The 20,234-nt window shown below is 50.8% G+C and overlaps 1 protein-coding gene across 1 annotated transcript in view; it reads left to right on the forward strand.

Annotated features, from left to right (window-relative positions):
• Nucleotides 1–2: 2 nt before the first annotated feature.
• Nucleotides 3–20,234, forward strand: part of HMCN2 (hemicentin 2) — a gene marked incomplete at its 5' end in the record, with an annotated part of 149,849 nt that continues 129,617 nt past the window's right edge. Inside the window, 2 exons of the mRNA XM_040481195.1 lie at nt 3–198; nt 20,096–20,166. Coding sequence (XP_040337129.1) covers nt 3–198; nt 20,096–20,166 — 267 coding nt within the window. The remainder of the gene's footprint in view (nt 199–20,095; nt 20,167–20,234) is intronic.

Consider the following 20,234-nt stretch of genomic DNA (forward strand, 5'->3'; position numbering starts at 1 on the left):
CGGTGGCCGGCGAGCCCGGGCCGGCGCTGCCCCTCCCCACGGGGGACGCCACCCTGGCCGTCGTCTTCGATGTCACCGGCTCCATGTGGGACGACCTGATGCAGGTGCTCGACGGCGCCTCACGCATCCTGGAGAGCAGCCTGAGCCGCCGCAGCCAGGCCATCGCCAACTACGCGCTGGTGCCCTTCCACGACCCAGGTAGCGCCCCCGCGGACCCCCTTCGCGCCGCGGGCGCCCGGTCGTGGGCGCTCACCCATCCCCCCCACCCCCTACCCCGCCGGCCGTCGCGTCCTGGGCGCACCTGGAGGGCCGCACGCTGCTCGGCGGCCGGGCGGGGGCGCCCTCTCCGCACATGCGCGCTGGCGGACCCCGCACCTGGGGCGGCCTCCCCTTGCCTGTCCCGGGGAACCTGCTGGCTCCCTGCCCCGCGCCTCCGGGGTTGCGGGGTTGCGGACCCAGGCCTAGTGACCGAGAGCCAGCCTCTTGGCTGTGGGTCTTAAGCAGGTGACCTCACCTTCCTGAGCCTCGCTTGCCTTAGTAGCGAAACCGGGTGGGAACTGTCCCCAACCCTCGCTGAGCCGTTGATCACGTCGCATTCGTGCCCAGGGCCTGGCACGCGACGAGCCTTTGCGCGGTTTGCGTTTTGACTTCCTTGTTCCTTTCTTAGACTTTGCTCCCAGCAAGGGCTTCGGAGGCCAAAAGGGCCCCCAGAGGCAGGCGAACAAACCCACCCCTGCCTCGGTTTGGCCCTCGGTTTTCCCTACGAAAACGGCAGCTCCTCCGGGGGGCCTCCACCTGCCCGATTCTCACGCCCCCCTGCGCGCCGCGCCGTGTCCCCTGCAGCCACCTAACTTTCAGCTCAGGGTTAGAGGCACGGCCTTGAAAGGGTCCCTGGGAGACCCCACGGTGGGGAGGTCGGGGAAACCACTGCGGTGTCTGTGCAGAGCTCTAACCTTCTGAGCAGCGGGACCGCTTTTTCGCCAACATTTTTTGGATGAGAAATTTCAGATTTACATCAGAATGGGGAGGGCGGAGGGCGGAGGGCATCGAACACCTATCTGCACCCCCCCCCCTATCCTATGATTAATGTTTTACAGTTTTATCAGGTCTCTCCATCGAGCTACCTTTCCATCCAGAACGATAGCTTTATAAAGCCAAAAAACACAATAAAAATGGCAGATTCCTTGCAAAATTGGACTACAACGTGCCTTGGGCTGAGAAAATACGCAATGGCCCAAGGCTATATGAGATAGGAAGCCTTTTGTTGTTGTTGTTGAAGGATTTGCCTTTATTAATTACCACAGCATCACAGATTTGCAAAATGGGCAACAGTGGGTGTGATATAATCCCCACGCAGCCCTCAGGCTCTGCTTCCACGAGTTCTGGGTTCTGCGGAGCTCTGCTGCTCAAAACCCAGAGGCCAGGGGGTCTAGAAAAATATTTCTGGGAGCATTAAAAGGATAGCTCCAACCTCCGGGTGGCAGGCAGTTGTGAAGCCATGGGGTATGGGGTGTCCTGGGGTTTCAGCTCAGACCTAAGTCACCCTCTATCCACCCCCCCCCCCCAAGCTCTCACTCCCTTTCTGGATCATTCTCGGGCTTCCAGAAGCCATCGCCTGGAAAGAGCTGAGAGATCATCCAATCTACCCCTTTTTCTTAAAAGTGAGAAACTGAGTCTCAGGACACGATGGGGCTTACCCAAAACCACCTGCTAGGATGATGTAATTTCGGATTCATGACCCACATTTGTCTCTAAAATGCTTGGTCACATCGCAGGGCAGGATAGGAGCCTGCTGGAGCCAGACATAGCGTCCCGGGGTCCAGGCTGGGGCTCCTGAGGGCTGTTCTCCCTGCCTCCCTGTAGCTGCAGGCTTCTGGAAGCTGCCAAATGATTACCACCCCCCAGCCTTTCCTCCCTTCCCTGGAAGCTGAGCAGCTGTGCGTGCGCTTCTCCAACCTTCACTGAGTCCTCTATGAAACAAAAACCCCCATACCCCGCCCCGTTCCCCCAAACCACCCTCCCTACAGACACCCCCAGGTCTAGGCACCCCAGCGTTTACTGAGCCCCTTCCGTGTGCCCAGCCTTTGTGAGTACCCCAGTGTGAAGGGGGCAGGCATCCTGCTGGGGACAGGCCAGGATGGGTCAGCAGGGAAGGGCCCCGACCAAAGGCTCTCTGCGGAAGCAGCGTTGGAGCAGGGCTTGGACATGCATGAGCGTTTATCTGCTTTTGACCATGTGCCTGGCCCTTGCTGGGTGCTGGCCATGCAGCGGGGGTGGCGGTCTCCCTGAGTACTTGGAGGGGGGCTGCGTGGTGGCTGACATGTCCGGGCAGGTGTGTGTGGCAGCTGGGAGCGTAGGAGTGAAACGGGAAGGTGGGAAAGGCAAGACTGGTCCCGGCTCTGACTTGAGCACTGGGGGGTTTGGAGCACTTCGATTTCCTTGTATGGGCTGCGAGCGGCCACCGAGGGTTTCTGACCAGGGATTAGACGGTGGTTTACGTTCAGCTGTCTTTTGAATCGGCCAGTGGAATTCTCTCTGGTGGAAGAGAAGCTTCAGAAACAGGGCTTTTAGCTGACTGTTCGGGCCCCCAAGGCCCCCATATGTAGAGGGTCTTCTTAAAGGAGACCACCCCCCCCCCATCCTAAACCCAGAGGGCCAGTCTTTGTAGGGTGAATATCAGTGGTTCTGGACTACAAGTGTTTGGAGACAAACCAGGACCTGTACTTTGAAATATTCTTCAAGTTTTTTCTTTTTGTTAAGTTTATTTATTTATTTTGAGAGAGTGGGGGGAGGAGCAGAGAGAGAGAGAGAGAGAGAGAGAGAGAGAATCCCAAGCAGGCTCCGCACCGCCAGCGCTGAGCCCGAATCAGGGCTCGAACCCACGAACCACAAGATCAGGACCTGAGCAGAAGTCAGACGCTTAACTGACGGAGCCACCCAGGCGCCCCCTTCTTAAAAAGTTTTTAAATGAAAGAAAGTGCTGTGTTCCCATCCTAGAAACTTAGCGTTTTGGTAACGGTTTCATCTTGGCTGAAACTTTAGCTCGTTTTCAGGTTTTCGTTATTAACGTGTTGCCAAAAACACCCCCGTGTGCAAATAAGTCTCTCTGTCTCTGATCGGCTTTTTTTGCAGGATTTGGTTTCTGGAAGCAGAATTCCTAGGCCGTTTTTAACACACCGAACGGGTGGGCAGCTCTTCAGATTGTTTTCCAGAATGTGTCAGGAGTTGAAACTTGCACCAGGAGGCTTTGAGGGGCCAGTTTCAGAGCAACTACCCCCCAATGCTGGGAATTAAGATTAAACCGTTTTTTTTTTTCCCTAATTCAAAAGATGGAAAATATCTCCTTATTTTAATTTCTAGTGAACTTCACTACATTTTCAAGGGTTCACGAGATTTTGGTTTCCTTATCAGTCACTGTGAGGACTTTCTATTGATAATATTAACTGTTTTTTTGTTAAGTGGTTAGTGTATTTCCTGATTGCTTGCCTTTTAATATTTGTGATTCCTGGTGTTCTGAGTTTTAAACACGTATGTCGCAAAATCGATTGACTTTTGCTCTTTGTAGTTTCTTTGCCTACGTGCTTAGAAAAAAATTTTCTTTTCTGTCACAAAGTCAGTTAGGTACATGTTCTAGATTGCTTTTCATCGGTTTTCTCCTTATATTTAAATCTTTAACCTGGAATTTAAAAAAAAAAAAATTTTTTTTTTCAACGTTTATTTATTTTTGGGACAGAGAGAGACAGAGCATGAACGGGGGAGGGCAGAGAGAGAGGGAGACACAGAATCGGAAACAGGCTCCAGGCTCGGAGCCATCAGCCCAGAGCCCGACGCGGGGCTCGAACTCACGGACCGCGAGATCGTGACCTGGCTGAAGTCGGATGCTCAACCGACTGCGCCACCCAGGCGCCCCAACCTGGAATTTTTTAAAAAGTTGGTGTAAAAGTCATCTAACGTAATTCCTAGAATGGGATAATTGTTCCGGTACATTCTATCAAACAATCTTCTTCTCCCCCCCTCCCCCCCATTTATTTGGATCCTGTCCTTATCTCACATGACTTTCTCTCTTAAGAATTTATCTGGGGGCGCCTGGGTGGCTCAGTCAGTTAAGCATCGGATTTCAGCTCGGGTCATGATCTCACAGTTTGTGAGTTCGAACCCCCTCATCGGGCTCTCTGCTGTCAGCCTGGAGCCCGCTTCAGGTCCTCTGGCCCTCCCCCGCCTCTCAAAAATAAATAAACATTTTGTTAAAAAAAAAAAAAAGTGGGGCGCCTGGGTGGCTCAGTGGGTTGAGTGTCCGACTTCCGCTGAGGTCATGATCTCACAGTTCATGGGTTCGAGCCCTACATCAGGCTCTGTGCTGACGGGTCAGAGTCTGGAGCCTGCTTCGGGTTCTGTGACTCCTTCTCTGTCTGCGCCCCCACCCCCCGTGCTCTGTCTGTCTCTCTCCCTCTCTCAAAAGTAAATAAACATTAAAAAGAAAACCCCTTTTTTTCCCCCTGCTTTACTGAGATCCAAGGGACGCATAGTGTTGGGTTAGCATCAGGCAATGCGACCTGTTGATTTGATGCGTGTGTATATTGCAAAACAATCACCACCATAGCGATAGCTAACACCTCCGTTCAGGTTCATAATTGCCATTTCTTTTTTGTGGTGAGAACATTTAATATCTGCTCTTTGGCCACGTTCAAGTATATGATACGGTATTAGCCATAATCACCATGCTGTACGTTAGAACTCCAGAACTCATTTACCTTCTTCTTCTTCTTCTTTTTTTTTTTTTTTTTATTTTTATTTTTTTTTTTTTTAGAGGGGGGAGAAAGAGAGAGTGAGCAGGCGTGAGCAGGGGAGGGGCAGAGAAGGAGAGAGAGAGAGTCTGAAGCAGGCTCCACGCTGACAGCCGTGAGCCTGATGCGGGGCTCGAACTCACAAACCGCGAGATCATGACCTGAGCTGGCGTCAGACGCTTAACCGACTGAGCCACCCAGGTGCCCCTCTACTCTCTGTTGCAGAGTTTGGCTTTTTCAGATCCCACATCAGGGAGATCATACAGCATTTATCTTTCCTGGTCTGACTTATTTCACTTGGCATAATGCCCTCAAGGCCCATCCGTGCTGTGGCAAAGGGCAGAATTTCCTTTCCCATGGCCGGATAATATTCCATTATGTATAATCGTCTTTATCCATTCATCCGTAGATGGTTAAAAAAAATTTCAGGGGCACCTGGCTGGGCTCAGTCCATGGAGCATGTGATTCTTGATCTTGGGGTTGAGAGTTTGAGCCCTACAGTGGGTGTAGAGATAATTTAAAAAAGTAAAAAAAAAAAAATCTTAATTTTTTAAGTTAAACTTAATTTTAATATGGTTCCGTTTTATTTTATTATTTTTAGCGCAGTTTTATTTCAGATTTACAGAGTTCTTACGAAGACAGTACAGAAGTTCCCGTATGCCCAACTCCTTGTTCCTATTATAATATCTTACGTTACTGTGGTACATTTATCACAACCAACCAACCAAGATTGATGTATTATTATTTTAATTTTTTAAAAAATATATATTTTTGAGAGAGAGAGACAGAGCATGATTGGGGGAGGGGCAGAGAGAGAGGGGGAGACACAGAATCCGAAACAGGCTCCGGGCTCTGAGCTGTCAGCACAGAGCCCGACACCAGGCTCGAACTCACGAACCGAGCCACCCAGGCACCCCGACTGATGTGCTGTTATTAACCAAAGTCCGTTCTTTCTTCACATTTCCTCAGTTTTCCCTTCATGTCCTTTTTCTGAATCCCATCCAGGGTCCCACATTATATATTCAGTTGCCATGTCCCCTTAGGCTCCTTTGGCTGTGAGAGTCTCTCAGGCTTTGTTTTTGATGACCTTGACGGTCTTGATGAGGATCACTCGGACGTTTTGTCCCTCGGTCGCGATTTGTTTGGTGTTTTTCTCCGGTTAGAGCGGGTGGTGGGAGGGAGAACACACGTGCGTGCCATTCTCGCCGCGTCCGGCCACGGGTGCACGCTGTCGATACGACGTGTCACTGTTGATGTTGGCCTCGGTCACACGGCTGAGGCGTCCGTTGTCTCTGCTGGGAGGTGACCCTTTCTTTTCTCCCTTTCCGTACTGTCCTCTTTGGAAGAAAAGTCCCTAGGTGCAACCCACACTGAAGACATGGGACATTGTGCGCCACCTTGTTAGGGGTGGAGAATCTGCATAAATTATTTGGAATTCTGGATCGGAGCCTCATCCCTTCTTCCCCATTTATTCGCTCAGCCAATCCTTTACATAGCTCGCATTTATTATATATTTATTGCGGGCACCGGGTTGTAATCCAGTGGTGCTTTATTTTTGTAGCTCTGTTTTTCCAGCTTTGGTCATTGGAAGCTCTTTTGTTGGCTCTTGGGTGTGTGTGCAAGTGTGTGTGTGTGTGCGTGTGTGCGTGTGTGTGTGTGTGTGTGTAAGCACTATTCTTACTTTCTGGCACTACAGACGTTCAAGACCCATCTTCTGTATTTCCTGCTCCAATCCTGCATGTAACAATGTATCCAAGAGTCCCTGGCTCCTTTTATTGACAAATGGTGTCAGAAAATAGGATCTGGGTGCTAGCGGTGCTGGGGTGTCACTGTTTCTAGATCATTAGCTGACAGAGCAAAGAAATAGGCGCTGTATAGTAATCTGCGTGTATACCTGTAGCTGTGAGTATTTACCTGTGTCTACACTGAGCCGTGCGTGACTTCGTACCGATGCCTCCAACTCTGATTTTGTTACCATGTGGATCATTCCAGCCTTCTCCCCTTGCCGATCTATGAGCCCTGACCCCAACAGGGACAAACCTGGCCCCCCCCCCCACCCTGCAGCCACCTTGCGTTTATTTAACTGTTATGAAACTATTTATGGAACTGTTCAGTTCCACTGTACGTAGAAGTGGTGGGAGCGTTGTTACTTTGCACCCCATGGGAGACAACCCTGTTAACCAGAGGACAGTTCTTTGGCCTTTAGTCTTACAGACTTATTTCCAGAGCGACTTAGGTCAGTCCCTGATCTGTAATCTTTTTATTCATCTGCTTCCTTTTCAAAATACTCTTGAGCATTTATTCTGTTACATTTTTTTTTTTTTAGTGTTGATTTATTTTTGAGAGAGAGAGAGAGAGAGAGAGAGAGAGAGACAGAGCATGAACAGGGGAGGGGCAGAGAGACAGGGAGACACAGAATCCGAAGCAGGCTCCAGGCTCCGAGCTGTCAGCACAGAGCCCGACGTGGGGCTTGAACTCAGGAACCTTGAGATCATGATCTAGGCTGAAGTCGGTCACTTAACCAACTGAGCCACCCGGGTGCCCCGAACATTTATTCTTTCAGATGGCAAAACAGAAGAACTGAGTCCACTTCCAAAAAAAAAAAAAAAAAAAAAAAAAAAAAATTCATGTTGTGATTTTGCTTGGAATTGTGTGAAATCTTGATTTGGGGAAAATTGTCGTTAAATTAAAATCGTCATTAAAATGTTCGGTTGTTTCCATCTAGGATGCATGCCTCTTCCTTTGTTCACATATTTATTTCCTTTCGTAAGGAGTTATAGTTTTTTTTTTCTCCCTTATACGTTCCACCCATTTCTTTTAAAGATCATTTCTAAGTATTTTGTTTTTTGTTACTATTTTGACTAGGAATTTTTTTTTCCATTACATTTTTTGCAAATGAGTATTGCTGGTATGTTGGAAAGCAATTCATTTTCATATATTTATTCTGTTTCCAGCGTTCTTGCTGAAGTTGTTTTATTATTTTTTTTAACTAGTTCTAATTTTTTGGGTAATGGCTCAAGTTTCCATTGCCTATCGAAATTATAATATTGTCTTGCTTTTCCAATCAAATATTTCACTGATTGGAAATGCCTTTTGTTTTTTCTCAGCCAGAACTTTCAAAAAATTTTTTATGTTTATTTTTGAGAGAGAGAGAGAGAGAGAGAAACAGAGTACGAGCAGGGGAGGGGCAAAGAGAGGGGCAGAGAGAGGGGAAGACACAGAATCGGAAGCAGGCTCCAGGCTCAGAGCTGTCAGCACAGAGCCTGATACAGGGCTCGAACCCATGAACCGTGAGATCCTGACCTGGGCCGAAGTCGGACGCTTAACGGTCTGAGCCACCCAGGCGCCCCCAGAACTTTCAGAACAATGCTAAATACACAAACAACGGCCGTGGTCATTCTCGCCTTGCCTCTGGTTGTGCACTGCGATGTGACGTTGGCTCTCGGTTTGAGGTTTTCCTCCTCAGGTGAACAAGGATGATGCTTTCATTCCTAATTTACTAAGGGTAAAAAACAAAACAAAACAAAACCACCCCAAAACACAAAACCCCGACTTTCTGGCTGTTTGAGGTATTTGTAAGCTCTTTTTCCTGTTAACCTATTGATATGGTTCCTTCGTCTCCAACTACTTCCACGTTCCTTCCAGAAGCCCTGCTCAGTTGTGGATTATTCTTTCATACACAGCTGGATTCCATTTGCCAGTGTCTCATTGGGGAGTTTTGCATTCTGTTTCAGCTCAGATCAGTAAGTGACATTCTTTCTTTGTGCCCTCTGTCAAGTGTTGGCATCAGGGCTTAGCTCTTTTGTTTATTTAAAAGCAACTTTAATGTTTATTTTTGAGAGAGAGAGAGAGAGAGAGAGAGAGAGCGTGAGCAGGGGAGGGGCAGAGAGAGAGGGAGACACAGACTCCGAAGCAGGCTCTGGGCTCCGAGCTGTCCGCACAAAGCCAGAGGCGGGGCTCGAACTCATGAACCGCGAGATCACGACCCGAGCTGAAGTCGAACTCTTAACCGAGTGAGCCACCCGGGTGCCCCTTGTCTTTTTTTTTTTTTTTTTTTAAAGTAAGCTCTACACATGGCCCAGGGCTCAAACTCACAACCCCAAGTTCAAGAGTTGCATACTCCATGGACTGAACCACCCAGGTGCCTCTATTTATTTATTTATTTATTTATTGTAAAAATTTTTATTAATGTTTTTATTTATTTTTGAGACAGAGAGAGAGCATGAGCAGGGGAGGAACAGAGAGAGAGGGAGACGCAGAATCTGAAGCAGGCTCCAGGCTCCGAGCTGTCCGCACAGAGCCCGACGCGGGGCTCGAACTCACAGACTGTGAGATCATGACCTGAGCTGAAGTCGGACGCCCAACCGACTGAGCCACCCGGGCGCCCCTCTATTTATTTATTTTTAAGATTAATTTTTTAAAGTCAGCTCCACGGGCCCAGTGTGGAGCCTAACACAGGGCTTGAACTGACGACCCTGAAATCAAGACCTGAGCCGATGGGGCACCTGGGTGCCTCGGTTAAGCATCCGACTCTTGATTTCAGCTCAGGTCACAATCTCACAGTTTGTGAGTGTGAGCCCTACATCGGGCTCTGCACTGACCGCGGATCCTGCTTGGGATTCTTCCTCTCTCTCTGCCCCTCCCCTGCCTCTGCCCTCTCTGTCTCTTGAAATAAATAAAAACTTAAAAAAAAAACAACAAAAAAACCTGAGCTGAGATCAAGAGTCAGATGCTCAAACGATTCCGAACTGTACAACCTGTATGAAGCTCTCCTCTCAGTGGATTTCTTCTTTCTATGTGGAATCTCATATCTTGCAGTGTCCTGTAAATAAATGTTAAATTCCACCCTTTCCTTTTTTTTTTTAATTTTTAAATTTTATTTTTGAGAGAGAGAGAGAGAGACAGAGCATGAACAGGGGAAGAGCAGAGAGAGAGGGAGACACAGAATCTGGAGCAGGCTCTGGGCTCTGAACTGTCAGCACAGAGCCCGATGTGGGACTGGAACTCAACCAACCGCGAGATCATGACCTGAGCTGGTGAACCGATTAACCGATTAACCGACTGAGCCACCCAGGCGCCCCAGGGCTTAGCTCTTTTAGTTAATAACTATAATTATTAAGTTTTCTCTCCAAATTGCAAATTAAAAAAAAAAAAATTATTCATTTATTTTTTGTGGCCACCTCTACATCCAATGGGGGACTTGAACTTAACAACCCTGAGACCCAGAGTCACATGCTCTGCTAGCTGAGCCCGACAGGCCCCGAATTGTAAAAGTAATACACGCTTATAAAATATTGTGATAATACTGCTCTCAGGGCATACAAAGACTTTGAATAATTTTGCATCCCTCCAGACCACGCGTGCGTGTAATTCACTCCTACACATAGATGCACTTGATGTTTTTATGACACAAAAAATGGGATCATACGATGCATAGTGTTCTTCACGTTGCTTTTCTCCCCCATGCAACACCCCAGCGATCTCTTTCCATGTCAGGAAATATAAATCCACCTCATTGTTTTTAACGACTCCAAAAGATGCGACAGAAGGGACCTTCATTTATCTGGGTCCTATCTTGATGTATCCAGCCGCGCCCATATTGTGGGAAATAGATGGCTTCCAGCTCCTTTCCCACAAACACTCACGCGTTTGCAAACATATCCGGATGATAGATCCCAGGCACGCCGTTGCTCTGTGAAGGCACGTGAGCGTTTTCAGTTTTGGTAACGATGACGAGATTGTCCTCCAGAAATGTACTGCCCCACCCTCCTGGCACAGTATGAGACTGGGTTTTTCCCACACACCTTGCTGGCATCGGGGGACATCATTCTTCCCTGGTTTGCTAATTTGCCGGGTGTGAAATGGTGTCCTGTCTTAACTTGCATATGTTGGATCATTGGTGGGTTCCAGCATCTTCTCTGGGTCACCAGGCGCACCGTCAGCTTTCCTCAGGGAGGAGGGGTGTCAGCCTCCTGTCACCTCGGAGTGCCATTGCTGTTAACCAGCCTCTCATGAAATAGATCTGATTGGTTCTTGCTCTGAGGGGACGGTCCACCACCCCTGGCCGCCCTCCCCCCACCCCTCCGTGCGTGCTTCTCACCTTGGAGGCTGGGGGCTCTGAGCTGCCTGCGAGCTGTGAGCTGGGTTAGGCACGTCCCCAAGGAGAAGTGGCAAGATAAGGACGCGGTGGGTCTGAGGGCAGGAGGCTGCCTGAAGGGGCTGGGCTGATGCATTAGGCTGGTCCCCAGGGATCCCTGACAGATCCCCCCATTCACTCGCTCAATAGGCAATTCTCGAAGGATGACCACGGGCCAGGCGGGGCTCCAGCTTGCCGTGGCCCACAGCAAAGGGCCCACAGCAAAGGGCCACGTTCGTTAACCACAGTGTGGTCCCTGACACAGAGAGGCCTTAGCTGCTCTGAGAGGTGGGGATACATGGATGATGTTTGAGCCGAGATAGAGAGGTGCTGGGTGGGTCGGGCAGAGCCCGTCCGGGCTGGGGAGGAGCACTGCAGGCTGAGGGGACAGCAGATATGATGGCTCTGAGGCTGCCAGGAATGTGGATGTGAACGTCTCCTTAAAGATGGCAGGGATTGGCTGATGCAGACACTCGGGGCAGAGCCCGACTCCATTGGGTGTTGGGGGCGAGGGGCCCTCCGTGCGGATCTGGACTCCTGGACACCAAGGAGGAGGTGGAGGAAGGTTTTGGGGCCATACTGGCTCTTTGGACAGTGCCACTTGCCCAGCCGTTTCCTGCCCCCACCGTGTCTGTCCTTTGCGGGCGTTTTCAAGGGAGTCGCGTTCACCCAGCCCTGGGCTCAGGAATTGTGGGGAGCCTAGCAGGCTAGACTTCACTTTCCCCAGCCCCTGCCTGGTAGAAATGGGAAGACGGTGTGCCCAAGAGGGGATGAAATTGTGCCCGCGATGGTGGCAGACTGTGGGACCCTACCCCGGGGTCACTGCAGCTGGAGGAGGGGGTGGGCGTGAATCCAGAATTGGCCCCAGGACTCCCACCCTGCTTTTAAGGGGGAGGGGGGAGGGGCAGGCCCCAGGAAGAGTCCTTGACATGAGGTCGTTCGGAGGCCGGACCGGCAGTGCCTGGCTGGAGCCCTGACCGACGTCACTGGGGCACAGGATTCTGGGTAAAGGGCTGGAGCATCACCTGGGTGTGATCCTGTGCGTGATCCTCTCGTGTCCCAGGGGCTCCACACCCTCCTCTGGTCAGGGTGGAAAAAAATCCGCCTGAGGAGAGATGGTTCCAGGCCAGGCTTCTGGGGCTCAGATGCTCAAGGGCGGCACGAGTGGAGCCAAGGTCACGGGTTTAATGATTTTTGCAGCCGGGCGGTCGTTGAGACCTTGAATGTGGGGCTGGATGGACCCACTTTGAATCCCACCTCTACTGCTTGGGTGGTGGGGGGGGTCACCTCATCTCCCTGGGCCTCAAATTCTCATCTGTGAAATGGGGATAATAAACAGTTGACTTCTCAGGGCAGAGAACGGCACCTGGTGCTTCGTACATATTAAAAGGGTGGTAACTGTCCCCATCATCATCGTCACCCTTGTTTTTGGAGGCAGCCCAGCCGGTGGCAGAGGGGGCCTTGGGGGCGAACAGGTGGGTCTGGACGTTGTGCCCGCCCCCAAATTCATGTCCTTCCTAGAACCTCGGGATGCGACCTTATTTGGACAGAGGATCATTGCAGGTGCGATGAGTCAGGATGGGGTCATACCGCGGTAGAGTGGGCCCTTATCCAACACGATCGATGCCCTCATAAGAAGGAGAGACACAGGGACAGCACAGGGAGAAAGCCCTGTGACAGCGGGGGCAGGGCCCGAGCGCTTTCCCAGCCAAGGAACGCCGAGCGTTGCTGGTGTTGCCTTCAGAGCGAGCACGGCCCTGCCGACACCCGGACTGTGGACTGCTGGCTTCAAGAACTGCAAGATGGGAAATAGTTCTGTTGTTAAAAGCTACTGAGTTTGTGGTGGTCTCTTACGGTGGCCCCAGGACACTAGCACAGACGTTAACTATCGCTTACCAGCTGTTTGACCTTCACTGAGGGCGTTGTCTCCTCTCTAAGTCTTGGTATCCTCCGTGGTTGCGGGGAGATATTTATTATGAGAACTGAGCTCAAATTAGCAATATCATGCTAGCCAGGCCAGCATGCTAAGAGGTGGGGTGATGAGAGCTTTTAGTCCAGAGCCAGCCCTGCCTGGACAGGGTGAAGGAAGGAGATGGGGAGGCTCGCGAGACCCCTTTCAGTGGGTAAACTCATATGGGGACGTGTCAGGTGGCTTGCCCTCTCCCGCCCTGTCCTGGTACCTCAGTCTGTCCCGCTGGAAGATGGGTTTTCAAATGGTCATCCTGCTGAGAGCACCCGGTCCTGGTGGGGTTTCAGGATGATTTCAGTGATGAGGTACAGCCGGTCGTCCCAGGAATGACAGATGAAAGCTAGAGGCCAGCGTGAATTAACGACAAGAAGGCCTCTCTCTTTCTGCCTGCCACTGCGGAAGGGAGGGTGGCGGGGAGACCAGGTGGCAAGGAGACCTCCAGCCCCCCAGCCCCTTCTTGGCATCTGGGAAGCCAGCGCTGCCGTAGGGTGTTGGGACCTTCAGTAACACCCTGTGCCCGGAGCCGGTTTGGGGATTATCTCTTCAGTAAAAGGAAGAAATCCCAGGTTTTGCGTGCGTGTGTGCATGTGTGTGTGTGTGTGTGTGTGCTCTCCTGAGAGCGTTCTTGATTCAGATGTTGAGGCAGGCATTTAAAAAAATTTTTTTTTTCAACGTTTATTTATTTTTGGGACAGAGAGAGACAGAGCATGAACGGGGGAGGGGCAGAGAGAGAGGGAGACACAGAATTGGAAACAGGCTCCAAGCTCTGAGCCATCAGCCCAGAGCCCGACGCGGGGCTCGAACTCACAGACTGCGAGATCGTGACCTGGCTGAAGTCGGACGCCTAACCGACTGCGCCACCCAGGCGCCCCAAGGCAGGCATTTAAAAAACTGTTGCCTTCTGGGGCGCCTGGGTGGCTCCGTCGGTTAAGTGTCCGACTTCGGCTCAGGTCATGATCTCACGGTCTGTGGGTTCGAGCCCCGCGTGGGGCTCTGTGCTCACAGCTCAGAGCCTGGAGCCTGCTTCGGATTCTGTGTCTCCCTCTCTCTCTGCTCCTCCCCTGCTCATACTCTGTCTCTCTTTCTCTCAAAAATACATATGAAAAATAAAACAAAACCTTTTGCCTTCCATCTTAGCTGGGGTCGTGCCCTCCGTCTTGAGAGCAATCACGGACACTTTTGTCCGTCTGGCCAACCCTGTCTCAGTACGGCCAACTCCTCTGCATGCCCCAAATAACCACATTCGTTCCCTGCTTCATTTTGTATTTGTTTCCCTGGGAGACGGGCAGCCAGCCTGTTGTAGGGGGAGGGTCTGGGATTCGGCACATGTTTGCTGTGTGTTGATCGTATGCCTGGCCTTGTTCTGGGACACAGGTTACAAAGGTAAGTGAAACTTTGTTTCGACCTGGGGCTGCTCAAGCGATTTGGAGTTCACCGATGCGTTTATTCAGTTACTTATTTGAACCGGGTTTGTTGAGCGCTTACCGCGGGCCAGGCGCTGAGCTCGGCTGGAGGCCCGCAGTGGAGAACAGAAGAAGGGGTCACCGTCTGTGGGGGAATATCCCGTCATTCTTGCACCAGATCTTCCCAGCTGACCTTGAAGGACTCCCGTCTCCTCTCTGGACTTCAGTTTCTCCGTCTTTTTTTTTTTTTTTTTTTTAATTTTTTTTTCAACGTTTATTTATTTTTGGGACAGAGAGAGACAGAGCATGAACGGGGGAGGGGCAGAGAGAGAGGGAGACACAGAATCGGAAACAGGCTCCAGGCTCCGAGCCATCAGCCCAGAGCCTGACGCGGGGCTCGAACTCCCGGACCGCGAGATCGTGACCTGGCTGAAGTCGGACACTTAACCGACTGCGCCACCCAGGCGCCCCTGGTTTCTCCGTCTTTAAGAAGATGGGAGTTTTAGATCTCTTTATCTTCAACCTTGTTAGGTTTGGCACATAGGTTTGTGGTCAAATTGGTTTTATTTGTTTTTTTATTACAATTTTTTAAAATGTTTATTTATTTTTGAGAGAGAGGGTCAGAGTATGAGTGGGGGAAGGACACAGAGAGAGGGAGACCCAGAATCGGAAGCAGGCTCCAGGCTCTGAGCCATCAGCCCAGAGCCCGACGCGGGGCTCGAACTCACGGACCGCGAGATCGTGACCTAAGCTGAAGTGACGCTTAACCGACCAAGCCACCCAGGCACCCCCGGTCAAGTTGTTTGTTCCCAAGTCTGTTCTTGCTGGAGACGGGATGATGGAGGCTGTGGGAGGCAGGATAGATGGTTATTTCTGTAACCCACAGAACCTGTAAATCCATTACTTGACACAAGCAAAGGGGCCTCGCACGTGTAGTTAAGGTAGGAATCTTGACATGGAGAGATTATCCCAGATTATCTAGGTGGCCTCATTGTACTCACAAGCCTCCTTGTAAGAGGGAAGCAGGAGATCAGGGTCACAGAAGGAGATGCTGCAGAGAAGCAGACGGGAGAGAGAGGGGCTTTGAAGATGTAGGAGGGGCCACGGTCCCGAGAACGCAGGCGGCCTCTAAAAGCTGGAAAAATCAAGGAAGCAAATTTTCCTTTAGAGCCTCCAGAAGGGACGTGGCCCTGCTGATACCTTAACTTTAGCACTTCTGACCTCCAGAAATGATGTGTGTTGTTTTAAGACACTGAGTTTGTAGTGATTTATTAAAGCAGCAGTAGGAAACTAACACAGAGGCCAACCTGAAAATCCTTTCCAGGGCTTTCCAGTGAACTCGGAGAAGCCTCCCTGGCTCCTGAAATTTTCCAAGTCTGTGTTAGCCACACGGTCCCTGGCACTCCTCATGTGCTGGCCCAGTGCTTGGGATGTAAGGAGAGGATGTCACTGAGCATTGCTGAGGGGTGTGGGGGAATCAGGACGAATCTTCCAGAAGAATCTTCCTCTCTCCCAGAGCGCAGACTCTCCTAGAACAGCCTTGGTCGTGGAAGGCTAGACCTTAGATGGTAGGTTCTGGCATCCTACCCCCCTCCACCGTAGGCCCCCCCCCCCACTTTGGGTTTCTCAATCCGGTAAAATTGTAAAAAATAAAATAAAATAAAAATAAAAAAGCTAAAACGAAAGAAAAGCAGAAGGAGTTGACAGGGGTGACCAACTTTTGATCTTGCCAAGTAGAACCGTGAACAGAATCAGCTCCCTGAACAATCATTGTCCCTCGATGAGAGAGGGTGATCCTCAACCCCCCTCCCACCCCCCAGGGAGGAAGTGCATAGATGTTACAATAACGGGGAAGCCCTTCCAACTGCTGTTACATTTACCATAACTCACGTCGCCAACTTTATTCTTATGTTGCCGCAAATGGAAGAGAAGGTGGTCAGCCTAGTGCTGGCCCAACGCTGGGGCTGTCGGGGCAGCTGCTGTCCCTAGACCACCATGGGGTGGGCGGGGCCAGCCAGAGTCAGCCCTGGGCTCCCAGGGGCTGTTCCCCAGGTTGCAGGCAGTGAGCCGTCAGTGTGGATTCTTTTTTTTTTTTTAATTTTTTTTTCAACGTTTATTTATTTTGGGGACAGGGAGAGACAGAGCATGAACGGGGGAGGGTCTGAGCCATCAGCCCAGAGCCCGACGCGGGGCTCGAACTCACGGACCGCGAGATCGTGACCTGGCTGAAGTCGGACGCTTAACCAACTGCGCCACCCAGGTGCCCCATCAGTGTGGATTCTTGAGCAGGGGCGATGTGAGGCAAACTGGGCGCAGGCCGGCCTCTCTGGCGTTGGCAGGTGGATGGATGAGCGGCTGGCACGTCTGGAGCTGGGGAGGACAGTTACGAGCTTCCTGAATTTGCTTCCAAAGTCTTTACAAATGGCCTTGCCTCTGACCCAGCAATTCTGCTTAGGGGAGCGAATGCCACGGAGACGGCCGAGCTGGTGCTTAAATGCCATGGATCCGAAGGTGTTCTTGATCACGCTACTCTTTTTAAACATCAGAAACAAAGCCATGTGAGATTGGGCAAGTCCGCTCATGGTCATTTATGCAAAGGAAATACTTCGGAGTCATTAAAAAATGATTTTGGACTGAGCATTTGGCCTTCTGGAAGGTTGCTCAAAATACGTTGTTCAGTGAAAAGAATCAGGTTAAAAATAGTATGTTATTTATACTTTAGTAGAAATTCTGCCTGAAAGAGTAGGCATGCATTGTGAGATGTATATTTACAAATCTGCATGGAAGTTTTGAAGGTTATGTATGAAAATCAAAATGAGTGTCTCTGGTTGGTAGAATTCCTTTCTCTTTCTTTCTGTTTTTAAGTTTATTTATTTACTTAGAGAGAGAGAGAGAGAGCATACCCATAAGTGGAGGAGGGGCAGAGAGAGAGCGAGAGAGAGAGAAGATCCCAAGGAGGCTCCGTGCACTCAGCACAGAGCCCGATGTGGGGCTTGAACTCATGAACCATGAAGTCGCGACCTGAGCCGAAATCAAGAATCGGACGCTTGACCTGCTGAGCCACCCAGGCACCCCAGAATTCCCTTCTCTTTCCATGCATCAGGACAGTTCACAGGGAGCAGTGCTCAACAGCTTAGTGTCTGGAGTTGTACAGACCTAGGCTCATCCGTGCCACTTACTGGCTGTGTGTCTTTGGGCAAATTACTTAACCTCTCTGGGCTTCCATTTTCTCCTCTATAAAATGTGGGTAAGACTGAGACCTACCAGGTGCCAGGGAGGACTCAGTGAGCTAACGCTCTGGAAACATCTCGGCACGTGGACTGGTCCTTAGTCAGTGCTTAGTAAATTAGTGTCGTTTTTTTAAACTTCGAACGTGTATTATTACGTAATAAAGCAATAACCAACATTGAGTCAAATCACTCACTTTTCTCCGTCAAACTAGAGTTTGAGGCCCTCGTGTTGGAGCAAGACTGTCTTGCCCTGTGCCTTTTGTGAGACCTCACGCTGGAGCATAGGCAGTCGTGTGGCCGTTGGGGCTGGGCTGGCTCCTGTTCGCCAAGCCTTTGCTGGGTACCAGAATCCATGGGTGGGGGTGTCCCTCCGTGGCCCCACCAATTCTTACAACGATGGCTCTCAGCTAGGATAGATGGTGTTGTTATATGCCTCATTTTACAGATGGGGAAACTGAGGCTGGACACAGTGAGGTCAGGTCTGGGGGACCCCACGGCTGAAGGATAGAGCCAGCATTGCAGTCAGCTCTGTCTGGGGGCAAAGCCTGAGGGTTTGGTCGAATCAGTTACCGCAGAGTTCAGAAAGTAGGGGTGCGGAGGGGGGAGGCTTGGTAAAGGCTGGAACAGCTGAGGGAGGGTTGCTGGACATGACGAATACATTCAGAACACAGAGGCAGGGGCCCTCAGGGGACGACGGATTCTTAAAGTGCCCGGCAGAAGAGGTGCTGTCCGCACTCTCCCTTGAGAATTGTGGATGAATGCCGGATGATTCCACAGGCTTCCTTCCCTAAGAAGGACCAAGGTCTGCTGACTGGTTGATGAGTGTGGGAATTTTTGGGGGGTGCCTAGAACTTAGAATTCTTCAACTAAAAACGGTCCATTATTAGAGTTCACCGAGGACTCAGAGGAAATACTTTCCTAAGAAACTTGACATCCGTGAACCTTGTAAAACCCCCATCGTGCCTACGTCCATAGGGTGAGTTGGAATTCCGGGTCTACGTGGCAAGTTGGAATTCTAGCCCCGTTTTCAGTGCACTGGTAGCCTTGTCTTAGGTTAGCTGTGACTTTCAAGGATGGCTGTTAAAACAAACCTTTTTATTGGGGGAACATTCCGAATACACACAAAGGAAGCAGAGCAGAGTAATGAATCGGCATATGCCCACCACCAAGTATCCAAACCGCTCTCATTCATCTATACCTCTTCCCACCCTCCACCCCAACTCAGTGATGGTTGCTGTCTTTAGCTCTGGTTTTAGGAGGTAAAATTTACATACGCTGAAATGCACAAATCTTTGCTTTGCACTTTGGAGAGACCATATACCCATGGAGCCCCCATTCCTGTTACCATATAGAACATTTCTGCCGTCCCAGACAGTCCTTTTGCCTCTCCCCAGTCCCCAGAAAACCCCCGTTCTGATTTTTTTCCACCTTGGAATAACTCTGCCTGTTTTAGAACTTCTATAAATGGCACCATTAAACACGCACTCTTTTGTGTCTGGCTTCTTTCGTGCGGTGTTACGTCTGTGAGATTCATCACGCGGTTGCTTGCATTGGTAGCTTGTTCTGTTTTCTTGCTGAGCAGTATTTGATTATACGAAGAGACCACAGTTTGTTTACCGTTTCTCTGGTTGATGGACATTGGACCGGTTTCCAGTTCTGGGCTGTTATGAGTACAACCGCGCTGAACGTTTGAGTACAAGTCTTGGTGTAGACATATGTTTTCATTTCTCGGGAGCGAAATGGCTGGATCGAATGGTATGTGCATGCTTGATGTTTTTAGAAAGTTCTTTTGGCCTTCCAAAGTGGTTGGACCCTTTTGCATTCCCACCGGCGGTGGACGGAAGTTTCAGTTGCCCTGTGTCCTCGCCTGCGTTTGGTGCAGTCAGCCTTTGTAATTGAATTCTGTTCTTTTTAAATGAGCTAACAGGGGCGCCTGGGTGGCTCAGTTGGTGCCAAGCATCCGACTTCGGCTCAGGTCACGATCTGGCGGTCTGTGGGTTCGAGCCCCGCGTCGGGCTCTGTGCTGACGGCTCTGAGCCTGGAGCCTGCTTCGGATTCTGTGTCTCCCTCTCTCTCTATTCCTCCCTTGCTCGTTCTCTGTCTCTCTCGGTTTCTCAAAAATAAATAAACGTTAAAAAAAAATTTAAATGAGCTAATAAATGGATGGAGTTTCTGGAAGATTTCATTCTTGTTCATCAGCCTGGCGTTGGACAGCTCTCTGTTCCTTCGTCTTTCCAGAATTCCTTTCCCACTGGCCGTGTTCAGAAAAGATTAGGGACCGTGGTTTTGAGGTTGAGCAGGGTGGGGGTTGCCCTCCGTCTCGCCTCTGTGCTCCCCTGGAGTTCTGGTCCGGTTTGGAGCAGGGCAGGGGGCTGAGTAGCCTGACCTCCCTTCCAGGTCAGATCCTGGCAGGCCTGGAAGCCTCTCTCCCTTTGGTGGGGGGGGTGGTCTGGGGCCGAGGCTTCACCCCCTTTCCCCCCTGGTGGCACGTCTTGGAACCGCTGCCCCACCCCACGGAGGCAGTGCGTCTGGGAATCCAAGCCTACCTGGGCCTCCCTCTCTTTTCCCTGCAGATATTGGCCCGGTGACCCTCACGGCAGACCCGGCGGTGTTTCAGAGGGAGCTGAGAGAACTCTATGTGCAGGTGGGCCACCCTGCCCCTGGCGGGCGGGGGGGGGGGGGGGCCCCCCCCCCCCCCCCCCCCCCCCCCCC

Source organism: Herpailurus yagouaroundi, unplaced genomic scaffold (genome assembly GCF_014898765.1).
Source record: "Herpailurus yagouaroundi ecotype Mexico unplaced genomic scaffold, PumYag 160, whole genome shotgun sequence".
Taxonomy (NCBI): domain Eukaryota; kingdom Metazoa; phylum Chordata; class Mammalia; order Carnivora; family Felidae; genus Herpailurus; species Herpailurus yagouaroundi.